The sequence below is a fragment of the Hemicordylus capensis genome, chromosome 4 (genome assembly GCF_027244095.1).
Source record: "Hemicordylus capensis ecotype Gifberg chromosome 4, rHemCap1.1.pri, whole genome shotgun sequence".
Taxonomy (NCBI): Eukaryota; Metazoa; Chordata; class Lepidosauria; order Squamata; family Cordylidae; genus Hemicordylus; species Hemicordylus capensis.
Window position 1 is genome coordinate 136,368,609 of NC_069660.1, and position 20,492 is coordinate 136,389,100.

Here is a 20,492-nt window from a genome sequence, read left to right on the forward strand (position 1 = left end):
TACGCTACTGTCCCGGTTTTCCAGCCAGCGGCGGTGGGGGGAAAGTGGAGGGAGGGATAAGTACACCCTCCCCCACCCTTAAATTTATCCCACCCCCACTGTCAAACTAGTCAAACTGGCCAGTGTTTGAACCTGTTCGGAGGCCTGTAAAAGGGCCTCCAAACAGGTTTGTGCACATCCCTAGCAGGGGGGTGGGGATGCATCTCTGATCACCACTTCCCCCTTCCACCGGAAGTCAGAACTGGCTTAGAGAGAAGGTTGGCGTATTTCTCTAGTTTCCCCCTTTTATCTGCCACAGCAACCACCTCTTCTCTCACTGAGAGAAAAGACCATTTAGAGGTTGTTATGGTACCTTGAAAAGACAACCATTCTAGGCACTCCCACTATGTCTAATGTTCTGTCCGCTCAATGAGGGAAAGCAGCAGTGGTGGTGGCAGAAAGGCGGGGATAGAAAGAAGATGGGAGTTTGAATCCATGTAACAACAACAAAAAAGGCTTTGTCCTCCTCACTCCTGCTGTGAAATCTCATGCGACTGCCTCGGGTGTAAATTAACTTTAGCTCCTAGCTCCTAAATTAAACTTTAGCTCCTTCATCCTAAGGGGTGAATTTATTTTGCTTCTAATTAATATGAAATTATTTTAAAATGATATACAAGACTCAAAATGTTAACATGACTGAAGCAATAGCCCAAGTGGGTACATTACAGTTATTAGAGAATTGAGTGCTCAAGGCAGCGGTAGGCAACTTTGGCTCTCCAGATGTTGTTCAACTACAACTCTCATCATCCCCAGGTGGGGATAGTTCAACAACAGCTGGAGATCCATGGTTGCCTACCCCCGGCCTAAGGGATGCACAAATAAGGCATGTACCACCTCTTTCTCAGGATGGAGATTCCTGAGGGCAGGGGCTCGTTTATTCATTCCACAATTCTGAATCCTCGTTGGGTGTATCCTCAAGTTCATGACTGTATGAAGGAGCAGGTACAAATCAGAAATACATGCTTACACAGTTCATGTGTTTCCAGACAAAGACAGGCAAGAGCAACACTCAGTGTATCTACAGATAGAGAAACAGCGGTGTTCTTTACTATAAGGCCTGGGGGCCAGTGGTGGCCCCATCAACCTTAAGTGTGGCCCCGACTAATTGTTTATTGGGCCTGTGTGAAGCCTCTGCCAAAGCTTCATGCTCTGCACAGTCATCCTAACACCAATATAGTGCTGCGCTTTGCCCAGTACCAAGGGGGGCAGTCCTTTAATGGTAACTGAGCCCTCATGAGCACCATCTTGGAAGGCATGTACCGAATGCTAGGATGTACAGCCCTTTGCAGCACTTTCCTCACAGAGCTTTGAAGAAAGGGTTGTGTCTCTCTTAAAGGGCCCACCCAGCACTAAGAACTGCACACTGACAGTGCAGCACGAGTAGGAAATGGCTCTCATACTGAAGGTTTTTGCTAAAGTGCTCCCTACTTGAAAAATAGTGAAGATCCCTGGGATACAGTGTTGGTTCTGCATGTTTGATCAGGCCATATAAGAAGCCCCATTAAAAGGTTGTTTGAAGACTATTGCCAAACTCTACAGTTCACACAGTTAAGCACTGAACATGTCAATGTTTTGTCTTCTTTGAAAGATGAAGCCTAAGCAATACTTTGCTTATAGAGATTACTATAATACAGATTACCAATACATGATTACTAGAATACAGATTGATATCTGCACACATGGCGGAAACCGTTATGGTTATGCAATATACCTCCCTAGTTCCAATTATTATGAATGTAGCATTGCTTACTTGATAAATATGTGGATGTTTGCACTGGCCTTTCGACATCTGAGAAAGTGCAGACAGCAGCATAGTTATCAAGTATGCAATGCTACATTCACAATTTACTAGGGATGTGCATGTATCGTGATTTGAAAAGTGACATGTAACACATCCCTGCACCTTTAAAATGGAGAAGAGCAGGGGCATACCTGCTCCCCTGCCACTGCCACCACTTCCTGAATCAGCAGTGCTCCTCCCAGATATCTTGGAACGCTGGTGGTGCTATCCCTCAGCTGTCCCCACGTGGCACTGGCATGGACATGGCCTCCATGCATGTGCAGCAGCTATTTGCATGGTCAGCTACTATCTGGACTATGCAAATGGCCACCATGCATGCACAGAGGCCATGTGCATGCCGGCATCACACAGAGACAGCTGGGGCAGAGTGCCGCTGATGCGCCAGGATAGCTGGGAGGAGCATATCCAATTCAGAAAGAGGTGGTGAGTGGTGGGAGAGCAGTTTTAAACTTGCCGGGCATGTGTTACAAATCACCCTTCAAATACCAAATCATGCACATTCCTACAATTTACACAAGCAGCAGAATTCAGACCACAGGTGATAGAATGTTCCCCCACAACACACACACATATATACACAAAACTGGTATATCAGGCTAGGCTAGATGGAACTCTTCTATCCGCCACATTTATTTACTGCACACAAGGAATTTTTTTTTTTTAATGGAGCAGCATTCAGTTACATGAGATCTTATCTGCAGCCTCTAGTAGTATAGGCCAGACACAGATTTACCACTTCACTTGCTACTTGAGAGAACCAGGCCAGAACTGCAAGCCTAAACAAAGCTATGATACAATGCTGCTGTTTACTTAACAAAGGAAAGTTGCATCAGGTGATGTTGTTTCTCAAATGTTGACTGTGTGCATGTAAGACGTGCACAGACTCATTTGGAAGTCACTAAGAAGCATATGACCACAGGTGCAAATGCTGATCTGACAAAGAAAGCTGTAAAACTCTTGAGTCATTTCAATACATTGACCCCACCTGTGATATGATCTCAACTTACAATGTTTTACTGGAATCAGTGCTGTAATATAAACAACGAGCTGAACTCGCGCAGAGCTTCTGTGCGCTAGTAACTGATTGTTCTCCTCAGCCAACCACAGCCCACTCACCCCAGAGACTTCCCCACCCTCACCTGAGCCCCGCTCCTGCTTCTCCTCATCCTCTTCCATTCCATCGTTTCCAACATGCCATTCCCACAACTCTGGCATCCATGTGTCATTCAGCTCCTACTCCAGCAGCCTCCAACTTTCCCTTCCTCCTCTTTTTTTAGGTCTCCAAACTTCCCATTCATTCTCTTCCCCTTCATTTTTTGTTTACTCTCTCTCCCCTCCCCCCTTCATCCTCTCCCTTCTTTCTTACTCTGCTCCTCCCTATCTCTCTCTCCTCCAGTCTCTTCCTATCTTTCTTCCCCCTTCTTTCTTTTCCTCTCTTTATTTCTTCCCCTCCCTTTTTTCTCTCTCTCTTTCTTTCTTCCTCCTTTCCCTCTTTTGTCTTTCCCTCTCCTCCCCCCTCTTGTGGGTTGTCTCGAAAGCCCCTACGCACAGCAGCTGGCTACTCTCCTTAGTCCTTTAGGAAGGGTGCTGCTTGGAAGCGCTGCAATTGCAAAGGGCCCCTCTGAGTGCACAGGGACTTGTCAGTGTAAGTGCTGAGAGAGAGAGAGAAAGATGCAGAAGATGGTTGGCGTGGTGGCATTCTCATGCTCTACTGCTCTCCTCAAGCCCCAGTAACGCCCCCCCCCCGCTTGAGTGTGAGGGAAGGGCTGTGTGCTTTTGTTTTGGGGCCTCACAGCCGCCACCAATCAGTCTGAGGGAGACTCTCTGAGGGAGAGTCACCACAGACCAGTACCTCCACTTATCACATGCATGACTCTCACTCCCTTGAGTTTGGCTTTTGAGGGGTGTGTGTGTGTTTCTGCTCCTCGTTGCCACCACCGATCAGTCTCTGCCTGATTTGCTGCCCAGCTCCACCTTTTCCCTTTCTCCATAGACTACGGAGAAGTCCACTGACTGCTCTCCTCATAGCCCAGTAATGCTCCCTCCCTTGAGTGTGCAGGGAAGGGCCATGTGTTTTTGTTTTGGGGCCTCACTGCCACCCGACCTGTCATTTGGGTGGGAAGTGGGCTCACGAAAGGCGCTTTCTCTGGCATCCCTGCCTCTGTCTCCCCTCTTCGCCACCCTTCTCTGTCTTCTTCTGACAGCCCCATCTGCCTGACCCTGGAAACTCAGGAAAGACTGAGCAGAGAGCTTCATAACCAGGAGCCACCGTGGGGGCTGGAAGATGGCGGTTGGGAGTAGGAGACAGCAGCAACAGCAGCAGCAGGGGAAAGTGTAGCGGGGCTTGCCGAGCAAGTGAGGCTGGGAAGGAAAGCGTTGGTGTGTCCTCTTGAACCTCTTCTTCCATCTCTGGTTCTCAACCTGTGGGTGGCTCTTCCTCGACTCCCCCCAGCCCAAGATGGACCTTGGCGCTGTGCTCTCCCCATTGGCAGCGCTGCTGTGGGAGTTACTTTTGCCGCCTCTACTTTAAGATGCTGACTGGAAGGCAGGCAGGTGGGTGGGCGGCCACTCACCTCTTCCTCAGGAAATCCCCCTTCCTCCTCCTCAAGACACACACTTGGGGCTCAGCCTCTCTGCTCACGCTCTCCTGCCTATCTGGTGCAGTTTTGCTGCCAGCCGCCACTTTCCGGCATTCCTCTCCCCCTCCCAGCAGCTCGCTCACGGACTCTCACAAGAGCTGCCAAACATGGGATAGCCACGGGTAAGTCTTAGAGAATTATATGTATATAGAAGAAGATAAGGAGATGTGTGATGTGACAGCTTTTACAAGACAAGCAACTGCTTGTCTTTGGCAGAGTATCTATGCACAGCGGTGTGTTTAGTTTGATGTTCATTAGGGTTGCCAACTGATCCGGGTTGAAATGGCCCAATAATGTTTTTAGCTTTCAGGACAATCACTAGAATTCTGGAGATATGCAAAAACTAGAAATTTCAGCTAGCTGCAATATTTTTTGGTATAAAATGCAGCTGCAAAGCATGCTTGAGTTATATCAACCATACACAAGGTAACTGAGCTTATCTCCAGCATGCCATTTCAGGTTGCTGTTGCATTTTTTAGCTAGAGGATGTGTGTGTCTCTATCCCTTTGCAGGTGTTTGCACAGGCTGTGTTGAGCTGAAGGTAGCAGAAGAACAAGGGAAAAGGTGGCGAGTGACGGAACCAGAACAGGGGTTGATGTCAAGCTTACGTACCTGAAAACCTGCTCTATCCTGTCCTGCCAGGGCTTGCTCCCCAGATCAACTCAACTCGTATGTATGTCTCCTACCTGCCCACCCACCCCCAGGCTGTAAGTTTTCCCCAGTAAATGGAACATTTCTGACTCTTTCACAGCCTGCTCACTCATCTGAGATTTCAGCACACCCAGACATGTGGAGAGTGCCTCTATTGATTACGGATGTAGAATCAGCAATTCTGGAAGTAACATGCATTATTCATGGTTTTTAAAGTTCCAAAGGAGGAAGGCCTCATCATGTTAACAAGCAGCAAAACTATGCTACTTTAGCAGAGGCAGAAACTGGATATGCATTATGGCATGAGGATCAAGTAAGTTCACTGTTCTCTGCTAGCTTTGATAGGGAATTTATATTCAGTCCAGTTACATTAATCCATACTTATTCCAAATATACAATGGTGCTTCTTGAACGTTGAAAAATCACATGTAATAACTTTGAACCCATGATCAGTCTCTAATTTTTAGACACAAGTACTTGAGCTATTGGAGCAGCTACTGGATTGTTTCATTTGATCACCAAGCAGGACATCCACATAACCTCTAGTAAATGGATCAGTTTGTTAAGTTATAAGAGCAGAGTTGACCAACTCACAGGCCTGCAGAATGTTTTCCCTAAATCCTGAGCAGTCATTCTACCAGCCCATTTGTAATAAATAAATAAAATAACTGAAACTACTGTTTGTGAGAGGACAACAGTTTATGAAGGAACACCTATAATGCAGCCATGTTCCACAGATGGTAAGTACATCTAATCCAGGGCTGCTCAACTTTAGCCCTCCTGCAGATGTTGGCCTACAACTCCCATAATCCCTGGCTATTAGCCACTGCGGCTGGGGATTATGGGAGTTGTGGTCCAAAAACCGCTGGGGGGCCTAAATTGAGCAGCCGGATTTAATCCCATCAAGCATTTATTATAGTAATTCAGGCAGTATGGAAGCTAGGAGTACACAATTTGGGTAGTTTGATTCATAGATCACTGATAGTTTTTTCTACCTATTCAACCTAAACCTTAACTGACAGAAAAGGTTACATGCCAAAAGGCAAAGGAGGATTGAGTCCTTGGAGGGCTCAATTCTTTATTCTTTATCATAAATCTCATGGGAGTAACTAAGTATGTGCTATTAGTAATTCTTGACCCATAAGATAATTTAAGAGTTTGTTGCTTGAGAGTTTTCATTCATTTAGGATCAAAAATGGCCCTTATATTAAAGTGACACAATCAGGTATACAGTCATCCCTTGCCAACCATGGTTTTACCAACCACGGTTTTGAGTATATGCGGAAAGGAAATTGTGACAGGTCTTGCCAACCACGACCTGAGTATCTGCAGTTGGTGAGAGGTTTTTTTAGTGGATGGGGGGTGGGGAAGGTTCCCACGAGGTGGGGTTTCAGAGGTTTGATCTGCTCGTTCCTCTTGGTGACGCTTGATGACCTTGCTGTCCCTTGCCAATTTAAAATGTCTTTGAGTGATTGGGCGGGGGGGGGAGTCAAAAAATTTCCAGAGGTCAGATCTGCTCATTCTTCTTGGTGACTCTTGGGCAATATTACAGGATTTTTTGGGGTGATTTTTTTTTTTTTAGCAGCTGTGGTTCCCTTAACCCCCTGTGTCCCATAGACTTTAATGCCTTGCCAGCTGCAAATTTGCCAACGGCGAGGTTTTGCCAGAATGGAACCCTAGCGGTTCGCAAGGGATGACTGTATATTACATCTGTATATGATAGAAATGTTAATTAATTGAGCTAATAAATGAATATTCATATGAGTGGATTGATAAACATACTACTGTATTCTAATGTGATGACTTTAAATGTCAAGGTACCAACAATTTTTCAATCTTAGTTTTGTAACATTTCCTGAATTCTCATGGGCAGGATTACAACTTGTTTCAGCCTGCATTAAATAGAATAATGTTTGTTGTGAGAACTATACAAGACATAAACATGCCAATTATTGTCTGGAATGCCAGTATCTTTATTTTAAATCGCTTCTGTAATCAGTCTGGAGTTCTCAGAGTTAAAATTCCCATCCTATTCAGGAGCTATAAGGGAAATATGCTATTCCTGAGAGTGACAGATATAGATAATGGAGAGTGATGTAATTTTAACAAGATTTGGGGGGTGATGAGGGACCTTAGCATATGTTATTCCATTAATATATCAAAGCCCTCCTTTAAGCTTTGGGCACATATTTTATCATTAGTGAAACAAAGCAAAGGAGAATGGTGCTTAAAAATGAATTCATGGGCATAGTCTGTGGCACATTCAAAGTCTGGTACATTGAGCTTTGTACCTGAAAGTTTAGCTGAGAATTAACTTCAGTCTCAGGAATCAGAAAGGGTTGCTTATCAGAGTTGCATAAATAAATGTTTCAGGAGCCATACAATATTTAATTTAGTGGCTTTGGAATGTTCACAGAAATTGCCTGAAAAATGAAATAGAAGGATTACGGAGAGATTCTAATTCCTTGATATTACACACTTTCATTAGTGTGGCCCATTCAACACCAGAATTGCCACCAAGTGTACAGTGATGAAGGAACTGCAGCCTCTCTCAGGAGAGTACCTGTAAACAGATTGTCTCATTTACATATTAAATATTGAGATGAACACTTAAATTTTCACCCTCTGTTCTCACAAACTGCATGCAAAACAGCCATACACTGGATAAAAACTAAATGCTGCATGCTGCTTAATCTTGTGTTTAGCCCAGACGTATCCATGTTCTACATGCAGGCAACATTTGTATGGAAGAATATTCAATCAGATAGGTCCCTGGCCTGCAGCCTGAAAGAGTACAGTCTGAAAACAGCTTCACCACCTCATTTGCTTTGCAGAAGGACCCTAAGCCAACAGGTTATCAACAAAATGCCTATTTTGGGATGTTCTTCTAACCAACTTGCTTTTATAACAGACTCACAAATCTTAAGATGAAGCAGCCTGCAACTTTAAGATTTTTAAGAAAAACATATGACTATTCTGTATACTACAGCTGTGAAGGAGGAACATCAGAGGGATCTCTTGTTTTACAAGAAAGAAAAGTATCAATATTCCTGCTTCCTGGTTAAAATACATCTAATTTACTTAACAATGAAGCAACTAATATTGCTTTTGTATAGCACAAACTACTATAATTTGCAGATCACTTATTTCATTCGCAACAGTAACTAGATATAGTTCCAGTTTACATTTCAGGTGTTAACATAACTGTGAGTTAGAGAATGATTTTGTTCTTTGCTTCTCATCAATCGGTGTCCTTTGCACTTACGAGTATGCTACATTGAAGGGTTCCGAGAGGGCTTTGCTTAATAGAGTATTTGCCTGGTTTTGCTGACTGAAAAAAACCAAATTATACTAACCTAGCAAGAAGTCTATATTGAAATACATAGAGAAGTTGTTGTTGTTTGCACCAATACACAGCTCTCGTCTGATGGAATTTTCTAGTGACACATGAAAAATCTGTCCCTTTCCACCCACATTCATGACTTGTCCCCTTAGCTAAGCAGGGTCTGCCCTGGTTGCATATGAATAGAAGACTTGATGTGTGAGCACTGTAAGATATTCCCCTTAGGGGATGGAGTCGCTCTGAGGACAGCAGAAGGTTACAAGTTCCCTCCCTGGTATCTCCAACATAGGGCTGAAAGAGATTCATGTGCATGTTGATTTTAGGTAGAGATTGGGTGCTTGCAACTACCTATTTGATGTTCTTCCTGGCTTCAGTTAAGAAGAAAATGCAATCTGTGTTTATGTACATTATGGGACCTGGATTTGTCCATAAGCAAAAGGTTTGCAGCAAAGAAGGACTCTTTCTATACTGAGGAAAGGGGCGGGTGGGTGGATATTTGATCTCTGAACAGATGTGGGTTAAGTCTACAAGGACATATCTGCAGTACTTGCTCTCAGCTACCAAGTGATGTGTCCCTTTTGTGGAACTGAGCAGGAGGGGGTTACTCTTTGTGGGGATCAGTGCAGAGGAGGGAACTGAAGCAGGAATGGGTGTGTGGGGGAGTGGAAGGGGGGTATCCAACACATTGCACCCAGTTATCAGGTAGCAATTTTCCAGGGTACAATTCGTTGAAATTTAACACACATTCACTGAGACTTGAATACTTCACCTTGCAATATGTAGTGTGATTGTGTGTGTGGTGTGTGTGTGTGTGTGTGTGTGTATGCATAAGATTGCAGCCTCCCTTTCATTGATTTCATATTTTTATAGGTTATAATATCAATAATAGGATGAGGTACCAAACTGAGGTGGGAATAAGAACCTAGGCTACCTCACAGAATTTTTAGTCTGGCTAGACAGAGACAAAACTGGTGAAAGCAAGTGAAGAGCCTTATACCAAGTCAGACCATTGATCTATCTAGCTCAGTTTTGTCAACACAGACCAGCAGCAGCTTCTCCAAGGTTGCAGGCAGAGTCTCTCTCAGCCCTACCTTGGAGATACCAGGGAGGGAACTTGGAACCTTCTGCATGCAAGCATGCAGGTGCTCTTCCCAGAGTGGCCCCATCCCCTATTTTACAGTACTCACACATGTAGTCTCCCATTCAAATACAAACCAGGGCAGATGCTGCTTAACAAAGGGGACAATTTGTGTTTGCTACCACAAGACCAGCTCTCCTCCCTTAGACCAGCTCTCCTCCCTTTAGCCAGATTGCAACTATGGTATAAGTGTCTATACCACAGGTGAGTTGTTTCTTTTTAAAAGAAACCAAGGTGCCTTGATCCTGTTTATTTGGGGGGTCAAAGTGACAGATTGAAAGACCCTTAATCATTGGATTTACATCACTGCTGTTTTTTTGAAAAGCAAATATATTCTCATCCTCAGCAATTAGTTTATTTATGTGTCTAGTGTACAGTGTTTCTCTCAATTGTGCTTAGCCATTGTGCAAAAATGGGGGAAAGGAAAGGTATGAACATTTGAAAACCCTGAAATAATAAAAATGTTCATTTCTTGCTGAGATTCCATACAGCTATTGCTGATGAGCTATTGCAGTCTCTTTCCTGCTTTAACCTAAATGCCGGCTGGTTTCAAATCAATGGTATCATTTCTTCTCTCCTGTTCACTGTACCCATGACAAATCTTAGCATGATATTAAATGTATCACTGGAATGTATTTATATCTTAGATCATAGAGATGCTAAAAACCTAGGGTTTGTAGGCTTTTGCACTTATGGTGAGCTCAGTTTCCAGATCTCTGCATTTCTGTAGCTTTTACTACAAATATATGTGTAGGGCACTATCTGTTCTGAAAGGAAGTTGGAATCATCGTGGATTCACTTCTCCCTCTGCACTGTACAGCAGCAACTGATGTGGTTGAAAATGAATGACTTCTTTCTTTCTTTTTCAGGAGAGAGAGAAAAATTAGTCGGCTTTTCAGTTATTGCTAATTTAATAACTGAAAATAACCTATACTGTGTTTCCCCGAAAATAAGACACTGTCTTATATTTATTTTTCCTCAAGGAGACACACTATGGCTTATTTTCAGGGGATGTCTTATTTTTATTAAGTGTGGTACAACAATCTACATATATTCAATTATAGTTGAGAGAGACCCACAGACTGTTGCTGGTCAGTGTTGGGGAGCAGCAGCTTTACTGGTGTGTGTGTGGGGTGAGAGAGACCCACAGACAGGGGCGTAACGATACTGGTAGGGGTGGCAGGCTACAAGCTGAGGCAAACGGTAGAGGGAAGTACGGTAAAAATCTCCTCAGAAAATCTCCTCCTCAAAAATCTCCCCTCCTCCTGGCGGTGGCAGGCAGCGGCGAGAGTAAGTGCGGCGGTGGCGGGAGGCGGCGAGAGTATGCCGGGAAGCGACGCCGGGCCAGACGGCAGGGCTCGGCGTCGCTCTGCGCACTCCCGCCCGCCACCGCCGTGCTTACCGAATGAATACAATACCAATGAAAACAATAGAGAGCCCCTGGTGGCGCAGTGGTAAAACTGCCGCCCTGTAACCAGAAGGTTACAAGTTCGATCCTGACCAGGGGCTCAAGGTTGACTCAGCCTTCCATCCTTCCGAGGTCGGTAAAATGAGTACCCAGAATGTTGGGGGGCAATATGCTAAATCACTGTAAACCGCTTAGAGAGCTCCGGCTATAGAGCGGTATATAAATGTAAGTGCTATTGCTATTGCTAAGACATTTATTCATTATACGCAACAATGTATTATTAATAAGGTATACTGGAGAAGTAAAAGCAGAAGAGCAGAATGATATCTTCACAATACAAGCCTTCACGAAAGAGACTTGCTATTCAATCATAGGAGAGGGACAACTTTCTTTTGTGTGATTATAAGTTGAAAGATTTCTTTAATAGTAATGTTTAATAGCTCATTAACAAAGTCATGGCTACAAATGATAATATCTCACAAATTGCTTAAATGAGCACCAGCCAAACCTTTAAACTAACTAGTGACTTCTAAATTGTACCAATCCCAAAACTTTGTTAGGGCACTGTGCTGTGTATCTAATCGGACCAAGCTTCCTCGAATTCGGAGGACCTTTCTGGAGTCTAATTATCTGAGACAATCACTTATGTAGACAGTGGGCCTACTCTGTATTGGTCACACTCAAAACTCATCACTGCTCAGAACACAATGACCATTACCTTAAAGAGCACAACAATTATATTTCTAATTGGGAAAATGTGTAAAATGCATTGTAGTCTAGCTAGCATGGACAGAATGGTCACCACATCTTAAAAAAGGACATTGTAGAACTGGAAAAGGTGCAGAAGAGGGCAACCAAGATGACCAGGGGCCTAGAGCACCTTCCTTACGAGGCAAGGCTACAACACCTGCGGCTGTTTAGTTTAGGAAAAAAGATGACTGCAAGGAGACATGATAGAGGTCTGTAAAATCATGCATGGTGTGGAGAAAGTGGAGAGAGAGAAATTCTTCTCCCTCTCACATAACACTAGAACCAAGAGTCATCCCATGAAACTGATTGCCAGGAAATTTAGGATCAGCAAATGGAGGTAATTTTTCACACAACGCATAATCAACTTGTGGAATTCTCTGCCACATGATGTGACAGCCAACAACCTAGATGGCCTTAAGAGGGGTTTGGACAACTTCATGGAGGAGAGGTCTATCAACGGCTACTAGTCTAAGGGCTATAGGCCACCTCCAGCCTCAGAGGCACAATGCCTCTTAGTACCAGTTGCAGGGGAGTAACAGCAGGAGAGAGGGCATGCCTCCTGCCTGTAGGCTTCCAGTGGCATCTGGTGGGCCACTGTGTGAAACAGGATGCTGGACTAGATGGGCTTTGGGCCTGATCTGGCAGGGCTGTTCTTATAAAATTACTATCAACAATGAGGCTCGTTAAACATTATCCTATCTCTGTAGGAGTTGCTTTCATGGAATAATGATTAAGTGGCCGAACCATGTGGGTGGACGCCAATAGTGGTGGTCTTTACCGTGCTATTTGATTTTGGAGTCAGGACCCACACAATTGACCCACATGCTAGGAACATTTAAATGTCATGCTGCCCACATGAGAGCTGCTCACAGAATCCTCAGACACACTACACAGCATACATGCAGCATTTCCTCCAGCCATGGTGTAGTTTGCCTCTAGACTACTAAGTGCGGAGGCAGGCAACAGCACAGCACTAAAGGTGCATACAGGAGTGTGGGCCATTCTTTGTGTCACTGCAAAGTCTTCAGGCCCTACTGCTCAAGTCCAGAAGTGTCACACACAGAGACAAAACCCTAATATAAGCTAAATTGTGTTTTCTCTTTTCTGTGTAAAACAATGTAGAAAAATTCACCCTGTCCTCTCAACGGGAAAATATGATAGTGTTATAGTATTCATGAATGCCAACATATAGAAGGGAAACCCACAATGTTCCTCTTGTTGCACACAATATCACTGTAGGCATCTGTGAGAATAATCCAGCGGGGATTGGTAGACAGGTAAACCTCTGGCTTGCTAGTCAAGTCATTTCCCCGCTGCACCATCAGGTGGTATTTGATAACGTTACAGAGGTACCTATTGTGCAAGGGGTAGAAAGAAGGAAGAAAGGACTTTTTATTATGGAAAGGTCCTCTACATCAAGGGTGAGTAGACTGTGACTAGGACCAAGATAAGAGAGCAAAAACGTGGTGATTTACATGCCATATCGCATGTTCAAATTTCCATCTTTGGCACAAAAGAGCAGTAATCTTTCAGTTAATAAAAGCAAAAAAATAAATAGCCTTTACTGAAGAACAGCTATAGTTACAGCTGCAAAAACAATGCAGATTTCTCTTCATTTTAGTGAACTTTAATTAAAACTGCTAATCTCCAATTCTATACACATGCACTACTGTTAATCTGTGCCAGGTTTGCGCATTTGGAATATAAGTAATTTTTAAGATAGGCTATTACTCACTTCCTGGTAAAAACAAGCTGATAGATGATAGAGCAAAAACAGCATATCTTCATAGGCAGCAGTGTGTATGTTGTGATCTTTATGCATTATACACTGTGGATAAAAATACCCACAGAGAAAATTAATTTCCCCCATATCAAATCTCAAGATTACCATAGAAAACATTCTATACTATTCCCTAAGCCTAAAGGTGGCCAAATGCAGGACTCTGTGCCAACATTAATGCTAACTGGCCCCTAAGTCCTCTCTTTGGTCTACAAAAAATCCCCTTCTCCTTCTTTGATTAGTACTATGTTGCAGCATTATGGATGAACTGGTGTTAGCTATGCTTTTATACTGCAGCTTTTAAACTAGGACTAGAAACTTTTTTTGCAAACTTGGTTAAAGTTAACCCTCTGTTGGATGGGCTAAAGCACAGGAAATTATTAATACTAGCTGGGCTGGGTGCAGAACATCTGCACCTCCAGCAGATGTGAAGGGGCACAGGCTGCTACTAATGGACGTGGAGGAACAGGAAATATTTCCTCTCCTGTCATTGGGCAAGCAGAAGATTTAAAAAACAACAACTATTACACTCTATTTCCTGACTTTCTTCTATTTTGGAATACAATGAGGTTTTCTGGTAATCTCCCATCCAGGCACTGAGCAGACATAAACTTGCTTAATTTCACCCAAGTAGCTGCCTCACATGCTTTCACACCAAACTCTGGAACTCCAAGTGTCATGACCCCAGCCTTGAGCAGTGGCACAGAGTCTAACCCTGAGGTGTGGGGAGATGTCATAGGAACATAGGAAGCTTCCATATACTAAGCCATCTAGCCCAGTATTGTTTACACAGACTGACAGCAGCTTCTCAAAGGCTGCAGGCAGGAATCTCTCTCAGAACTATCTTGGATATGCCAGGGAGGGAACTTGGAACCTTCTGCATGAAAGCATGCAGGCACTCTTCTCAGAGTGGCTCCATCCCCTCAGGGAAATATCTTACAGTGCTAAAACATGTGGTCTCCTATTCATATACAACCAAGGAAGACCCAGCTTAGCAAAGGGGACAAGTCATACTTGCTACCACAAGACCAACCCTCCTCCTAGACCAGAAGAATTAGACTAGACGAGTCAGCCACATGCTCACTACCAGTTCCAACCCCTAACACTAGCTGGAGTCTGTATCTGCCAGCTACAAGATCCTAGAAGCGGCACACTAAACCTGAGCCTCCCTATGAACTAGTCTCTTCCATACCATGAACTCCTCCAAGTCTGTGGGACATATGGTGCAAGTTGCTCACTGGGAGTTATCCAGGGTGCTACAACCCTGACTGCCTTGTGGGTTCCTGACTTCAGGGCAGTTCTGCTTGTGGAAATACTAGTCTGGAATCTCTGGATTCTACCCACAATTTTAAAAAAACAACAACAAAACTTCAGTGAGTCTCTAAGGAAAACTCACTTCCTCACTGCCATCAGAAATTAGAGGCACTCTATATATTCTAAAACTCAATGCATAGAAATAAAGTTAGACCACAGAAATTTTTAATGGGATAAGTGGTGGGGATGGTCTTTTCAATATGTAAAATGGGATGCTTTTTAATAAAATTATACACAAAGCAACTTACAAGATAAAAGTGATATAAATATATAAGAGTAAAAAATGAAGTATAACCATTCTAATAAAGTAAAAACCAACATCATATTTCACACAAGTTGTTCCTGTCAAATTCAATTTAGATAAAACTCAACAGCAGCAGTGTCTGGCATGCAGGTTAACCTTCCGGATGAGAGGAGGAAAGGAGCCATTCCAAAAGGCCCACTCACCAAGTTAAACAATAACCTGAGAAATTAATGAGAAAGAGGTGAGGTTTCTAGTGTTTCAGATGGAGTTACTATTAAATTCAATGACCCATGTTAAAGATTAATCAGATGAACATAAATGTGATTATGTAATGTAAAACTGTGACTAAACTGGAGACCAAGGCCTTTAATTTTACACACAGAACAAGCATTTCTGCAGTATGCTACCTTTACTAATTCAGCTAATCTTTGGTCTACTTGATACTGTTATCACAAGCAGTGCCCAATCACTCTCCTGATCCACTTTGATGTATTGCTACGTCTGTGTCTCATTCTTGACCAAAAAGTGCTAAGGCTCACAGGAAATGTATGCCCCAGGGCTTCCAAACTCAATCTATTGACTGTGATCCAGGACATAGAGACTGTCTTCTAGACCAGAGTTTCTCAACCACCGGTCCGGGGACCGCTGCCGGTCCCCGAAGGGTTGAGCGCCGGTCCCTGACTGGGAGTCAACCCCCCCCCCCAACAACTGCAATCAAGGCACTCACTTCCTCAATTTTGCACATGGTACGGAAGAGGAAGAGTATCACCTTCTTGTCCCTTGCCTCCACGTGCTGCTGTGATCTTCCTACAGCTATTTTATTCCCTATCTTTACAGCTTCAAACTGTATGCGGTGTGGAAGGTATGCCACCTGAAGGGCTGCCACTTGAAGGGCTGCTGGTTCTTGCATGCTCATTGTTTGCAGCCAAAGGTTGATTGATTGAAACCCAGCTGCCTATTGTGGTCGAGGCGCCTTGAGAGGGAACGCTGTTTCCCTCTTGCATCAGTGGGGTGTTGTGGTCCCTCTGCCCCCTGTAACCCCCTGGTCTGCACCGCCGGTGGAGGACGGCGGTCCCCTTTATGACCTCGCCGGGTGCGGGGGACAATATCTGGCCGGGATCATGCCACGGTGAGGGCTAAGCAGAGGAGGGAGGGAGGAGGGCCGCCTTGGCTCACCTCGCAGGTATGCGCGGGCAGCATGTGGGACCACGTGAGCTGCGTGGCCCCAAAGGCAGGCTGGTGTGATTGGCTCCCGCAGGGGAGTTGGGAGGGGGGCACAGAAGTGCACATTGTGAGAGAGGATGGGGAACACTTGCTACACTCTGGTGCGCAAGCACAGTGGCGGCAGCTCTTGGACCCAGGCGACCTTCCGAGTGCAGTCCGGTGCACCATTGCCTCACCCACCCTGAACAGTGCCTCGTCTCCCCAGCGAGGAAAATGAGGCATCTACCACTACAACGCCCCACACCCTCCGCCATCTCAGAATCACCCCCTTTCTTTTAATGCCAGGTCTCCACCGCTCTTCTTCACATTTTCTTTCACCATTTAAAAAAACCCCATTCCCAGCACCTGCCATGTAACGAATTTAACGAGTTTTGGAGGAGCTGCACGGGTTTCATTAGGTCCACCTCACAAAGTGCACATCTAAGAGCAGGATCCAGATCAAGTCAGGTGATCATGACCAAGCAGCATTGACACAAATGAGAGATGACTAAATTAATTTCAGTGGGTGGTCGTGACTAACGTTGTCTGGATCCTGCCCTGCGACTACACAACTCCTGCTAAAACTCCACCTCCATCATGAGAGGGTTAAACTGTAGATTTCCGGCTCTACTGAGCTTGCCCTGCTCTCCTCTCCTCACCTCCTTTTTGCTTTGCTTGACATCCAGCCTGATGAAGCATTTGGGGGGATTCAAAAGCTTGCTTGTGCGTTGTTTTCATTGCCCCCATGTAGCTTTTGAATTTTTCTAATGGCCCAACATCCCCTCTCCATTGAGTAATCACAAGCACCTCCACCCCCACCCCACACATACTGAAGACATACTGGAGACAAATTTGTTCACCCAGGCTTTTAGATTCAGGGGTTCTCAACCTTGGGTATCCAGACGTTGGTGGACTTCTACTCCCATAATCCCCAGCCATAATGGCCAAATGCCATTGTGGTTGGGGGTTATGGGAGTTTAACTGAGGGACCCAAGGTTGAGAACCCCTAATATTCCATGTTTGCAAAAGATTCCAAATTTAATTATTTTAATGCTTATATTATTTTAATTGTAAACTGCCCAGAGATGCAAGTTTTGGGCAGTATAGAAGTCTGATAGATAGATAGATAGATAGATAGATAGATAGATAGATAGATAGATAGATAGATTTGAAACCCCTTTACTAACTGCCGGTCCGGGAAACTGCGCATGAAGAATGTAGCGGTCCTTGAAACTCTGCACAAAGAATTTAGCGGTCCTTGACTCCAAAAAGGTTGAGAAACACTGTTCTAGACAGCCAGGAGAGATTGAAGAGACAGAAAAAGAGGAGGCAGGGTCAAACCCTGGCAAACTCTGACTGACAAAATCAGAAAATAATAGCACCATTATTAGCTTGAAGGGAATTATTAGAGAAATCATGAAAATATATGATGTATAAATAACAAAGAAGGATGGAATGCTTCACAATATCAAAAACAGGTTCAAAAGAAGTAGTGGTGGTGGGGGACAGAAAAAGCTACAAAGTTTAGCAATGATCATAGCTAGCTCTTCTGATAAACTGGCATAAATGAATATATATTGCAAGGACAATCAAAACATAGGAAATTGCCTTAAAGCAAGTCAGACCATTGATTTATCAGTTCAGTATTGTCAACACTGACCAACAGGCAACAGCTCCCCAGGGTTTTAGACTAGGTCTACCTTTACCCAATGGGAGATGCAAAAAAAAAAAAAAAAAAGAGGGGGAAAGGCACAGAGAGCACCCTGTCAACAACAAATATTTATATACTGCTTTTCAAACAAAGTTTCCAAAGCAGTTTACATAGAGAATTTAATTAATTAATTAATTAATTAATTAATTAATTAATTAATTTAAGGTAGGTCCCTGTCCCCAAAGGGCTCACAATCTAAAAAGGAAACATAAAATAAATAGATACCAGCACTGTGCTGGGGGTGGATAGGGCCAGTTACTAGGGATGTACACAAACTGATTCATCGCTCCTTTTACCAAGTGCCGAACCAGTTCAACAGTCCGGCTTTCAAGCTGGTTTGGAGGCAGGGGGGCCTTTAAGGGGCAGGTAGGGTGCCCTTCAGTGTTCCCTCAAAGGCGTGAGCACGTGCCTGCCCTCACAAGTTGTTTTTTTTTAAATGTCCACTCAGTTAATTTTAGATCCCACTCAGGTTGAATCATGAAGGCCCCATTCTGAATACATGTGTGCACATGCTGCCTTGATACTCCCACCCAGAACAGAACTCATTCTGCACACAGATGAAAAAAATTAGAAAGAACATTGGTGCCCTTACCTTCACCACCACTTTCCTCCCGCTGGCACTCTTCCCAAAACCACTGTTGCGGGGCTGCACCGTACCATGCACACACGCGTCAACCACTTCCGATATGACGTTTACAGGGGCTGCAAGGAGGTATGCTGCAGCCCTGCACCAGTGGTTTTGGGGAGAGTGCCGGTGGGGGGAAAGAGGTGGGGAAAGTAAGGGTCCCCTCCTTGCCCCTTAAAGGCCCCTCCTGCCTCCCGGGAATGCACAAACCAGTTCATGCACATCCCTACCAGTTACTCTCCCCCTGTCAATTAAAGAGACCATGTTAAAAAAGGTGCCTCTTTGCCCATTTAGCAGAATCTCTTCACTTTGAAGAGACATGGGAGATGAGAAACTGTGTAGAAATATGGATTTTTAGTACTGGAGAAACTAGGGGAATTTTGAAACAAGATAGTTAAGCCTGAGAAAATACAGGTTGAAGATGTCTCTGTTATGAATGATCCCTATACAAATGAATGGAACATGCTAACATATGAGGAAGAGAAGGCGGGTATAATGGAGAAGGCTCTGGAGAGGGGAACAAGGTTGCCCACCATTGCAGAACCTGGGGACATGAGCGACAAATGTAGGGGCAAACATGTCCCACAAATACATCTGTTCCTTTTTCCATACAAGCAAATTCAATAATGAAAAAAGTGGAAATACTGTATTCTAGCTTGCTGCATGTTGAAGGAGGACAGAACACAGCAGCACTACCACAAAGCTCCTGAACTAAGCAGTTTTCTCTCTCTCCAGTGAGAGATAGAATCATTTAGCCTTTAGTGGTTTTACAAGGCTTCCAAGGTTCTTTGTGTGAGCAGTACTTTGAAGTAGCGGTTAAGTTATTATCAACTTAAATGAATGAGTCACCTTTTTGAAAAAATACTCCCTCTTGATTTATGTTAAAATCCAGTGACTCTTCATAATCATTATCATACTTCAGAGATTTATCTTAGTCTTCTGAGAAAGAATCTAATAATTAAAAATCACTATGATTATTTGGTTGTTTTTAAAGGAATAATTGTTTGGCTGTTTTTAAAGGAATAATTGTAAGCTTCTTTAAGAATGGAAGGCTTTGGCTATTCTGTAAGTAGAAAATACTTATTGCTATTTTGTACAAATCAGGACCCAACTCCACAGCAGGTCCTGAACCTGAAGGATATCAGGTATGGGTTCAACCTGTGTAGCACCACCAAATTATAGCCAGAAGAGAGAACAAGCGAGGAAGACCAGCCTCTTAAGGAGAGGAGAAGGTCACATGGTACTATATGAACCACCTATATAAGAACTTCCAAGACAAGTTTGTTCCCTGACTTGAGTGATGAGGGACCTCTGCTGCTGCTGTTTCTGCCTTCATCTCACCCCACCCTCTCAACTTGAAGGAAACAGTCTGACAGCACAAGTTACTTGGATGTGCTTCAGTCTGTCAGCTCAACCCTATGCCAATTTAGGCACATGTAAGTCCACTGATATGAATTGGTTCTGGTACACTTAAGTCTGCAAACATCTGGGCTGACCATTTCTAGATGCCACATTGCTGTAAGTTTAAAATGATCTATTGGGAACAAAGGCTTACAATTACATTACTGAATGCCTTGAAATAAATGGATCTTACTACTGACCACAGTCTGGTTTAGGCTACTTGTCTAAACCAGACCACTGCTTTGACCCAGGCAAGTCCCTCAGACAGAACATTTGGGCATTCAGGTAACACATGTGAAAGAAAAGTTGGTTGCAGGCATGAGACATGCTAGTTCTTGTTCTGCAGCTGCAAGTTAATGCATTCTTTTGGGGAGAGGCACTGTAGCTGGCATTACCGCTAAAGTTTAAATGACATTTCCAAGTATCAAACAACGATTGGATGGAA

At 44.0% G+C, this 20,492-nt stretch overlaps 1 protein-coding gene and 1 long non-coding RNA gene across 7 annotated transcripts in view; one reads left to right on the forward strand and one right to left on the reverse strand.

The window, feature by feature from the left end:
• The window catches only part of VAV3 (vav guanine nucleotide exchange factor 3), a 252,339-nt gene that overhangs the window by 44,011 nt on the left and 187,836 nt on the right, over positions 1-20,492 (reverse strand). The window contains exon 1 of one of the 5 annotated variants that reach the window (XM_053247821.1): positions 2,980-3,111. The exons of the other annotated variants lie outside the window; for them this stretch is intronic. Within the exon in view, the coding sequence (XP_053103796.1) occupies positions 2,980-3,055 (76 nt within the window). The 5' untranslated portion in view covers positions 3,056-3,111. Of the gene's footprint in view, positions 1-2,979; positions 3,112-20,492 lie in introns of those variants that run through there. 5 annotated transcript variants of the gene reach the window in all.
• LOC128323899 (uncharacterized) lies at positions 3,370-19,961 on the forward strand. Of its 2 annotated transcripts, none has more exons than XR_008306518.1 (5): positions 3,370-3,485; positions 4,992-5,148; positions 5,231-5,443; positions 15,224-15,348; positions 19,751-19,881. It is a non-coding gene; the product is annotated as an uncharacterized LOC128323899 (long non-coding RNA). The 2 variants fall into 2 exon arrangements; XR_008306517.1 differs by lacking the exon at positions 3,370-3,485 and adding an exon at positions 3,608-4,601 and having other exon boundaries at positions 19,751-19,961.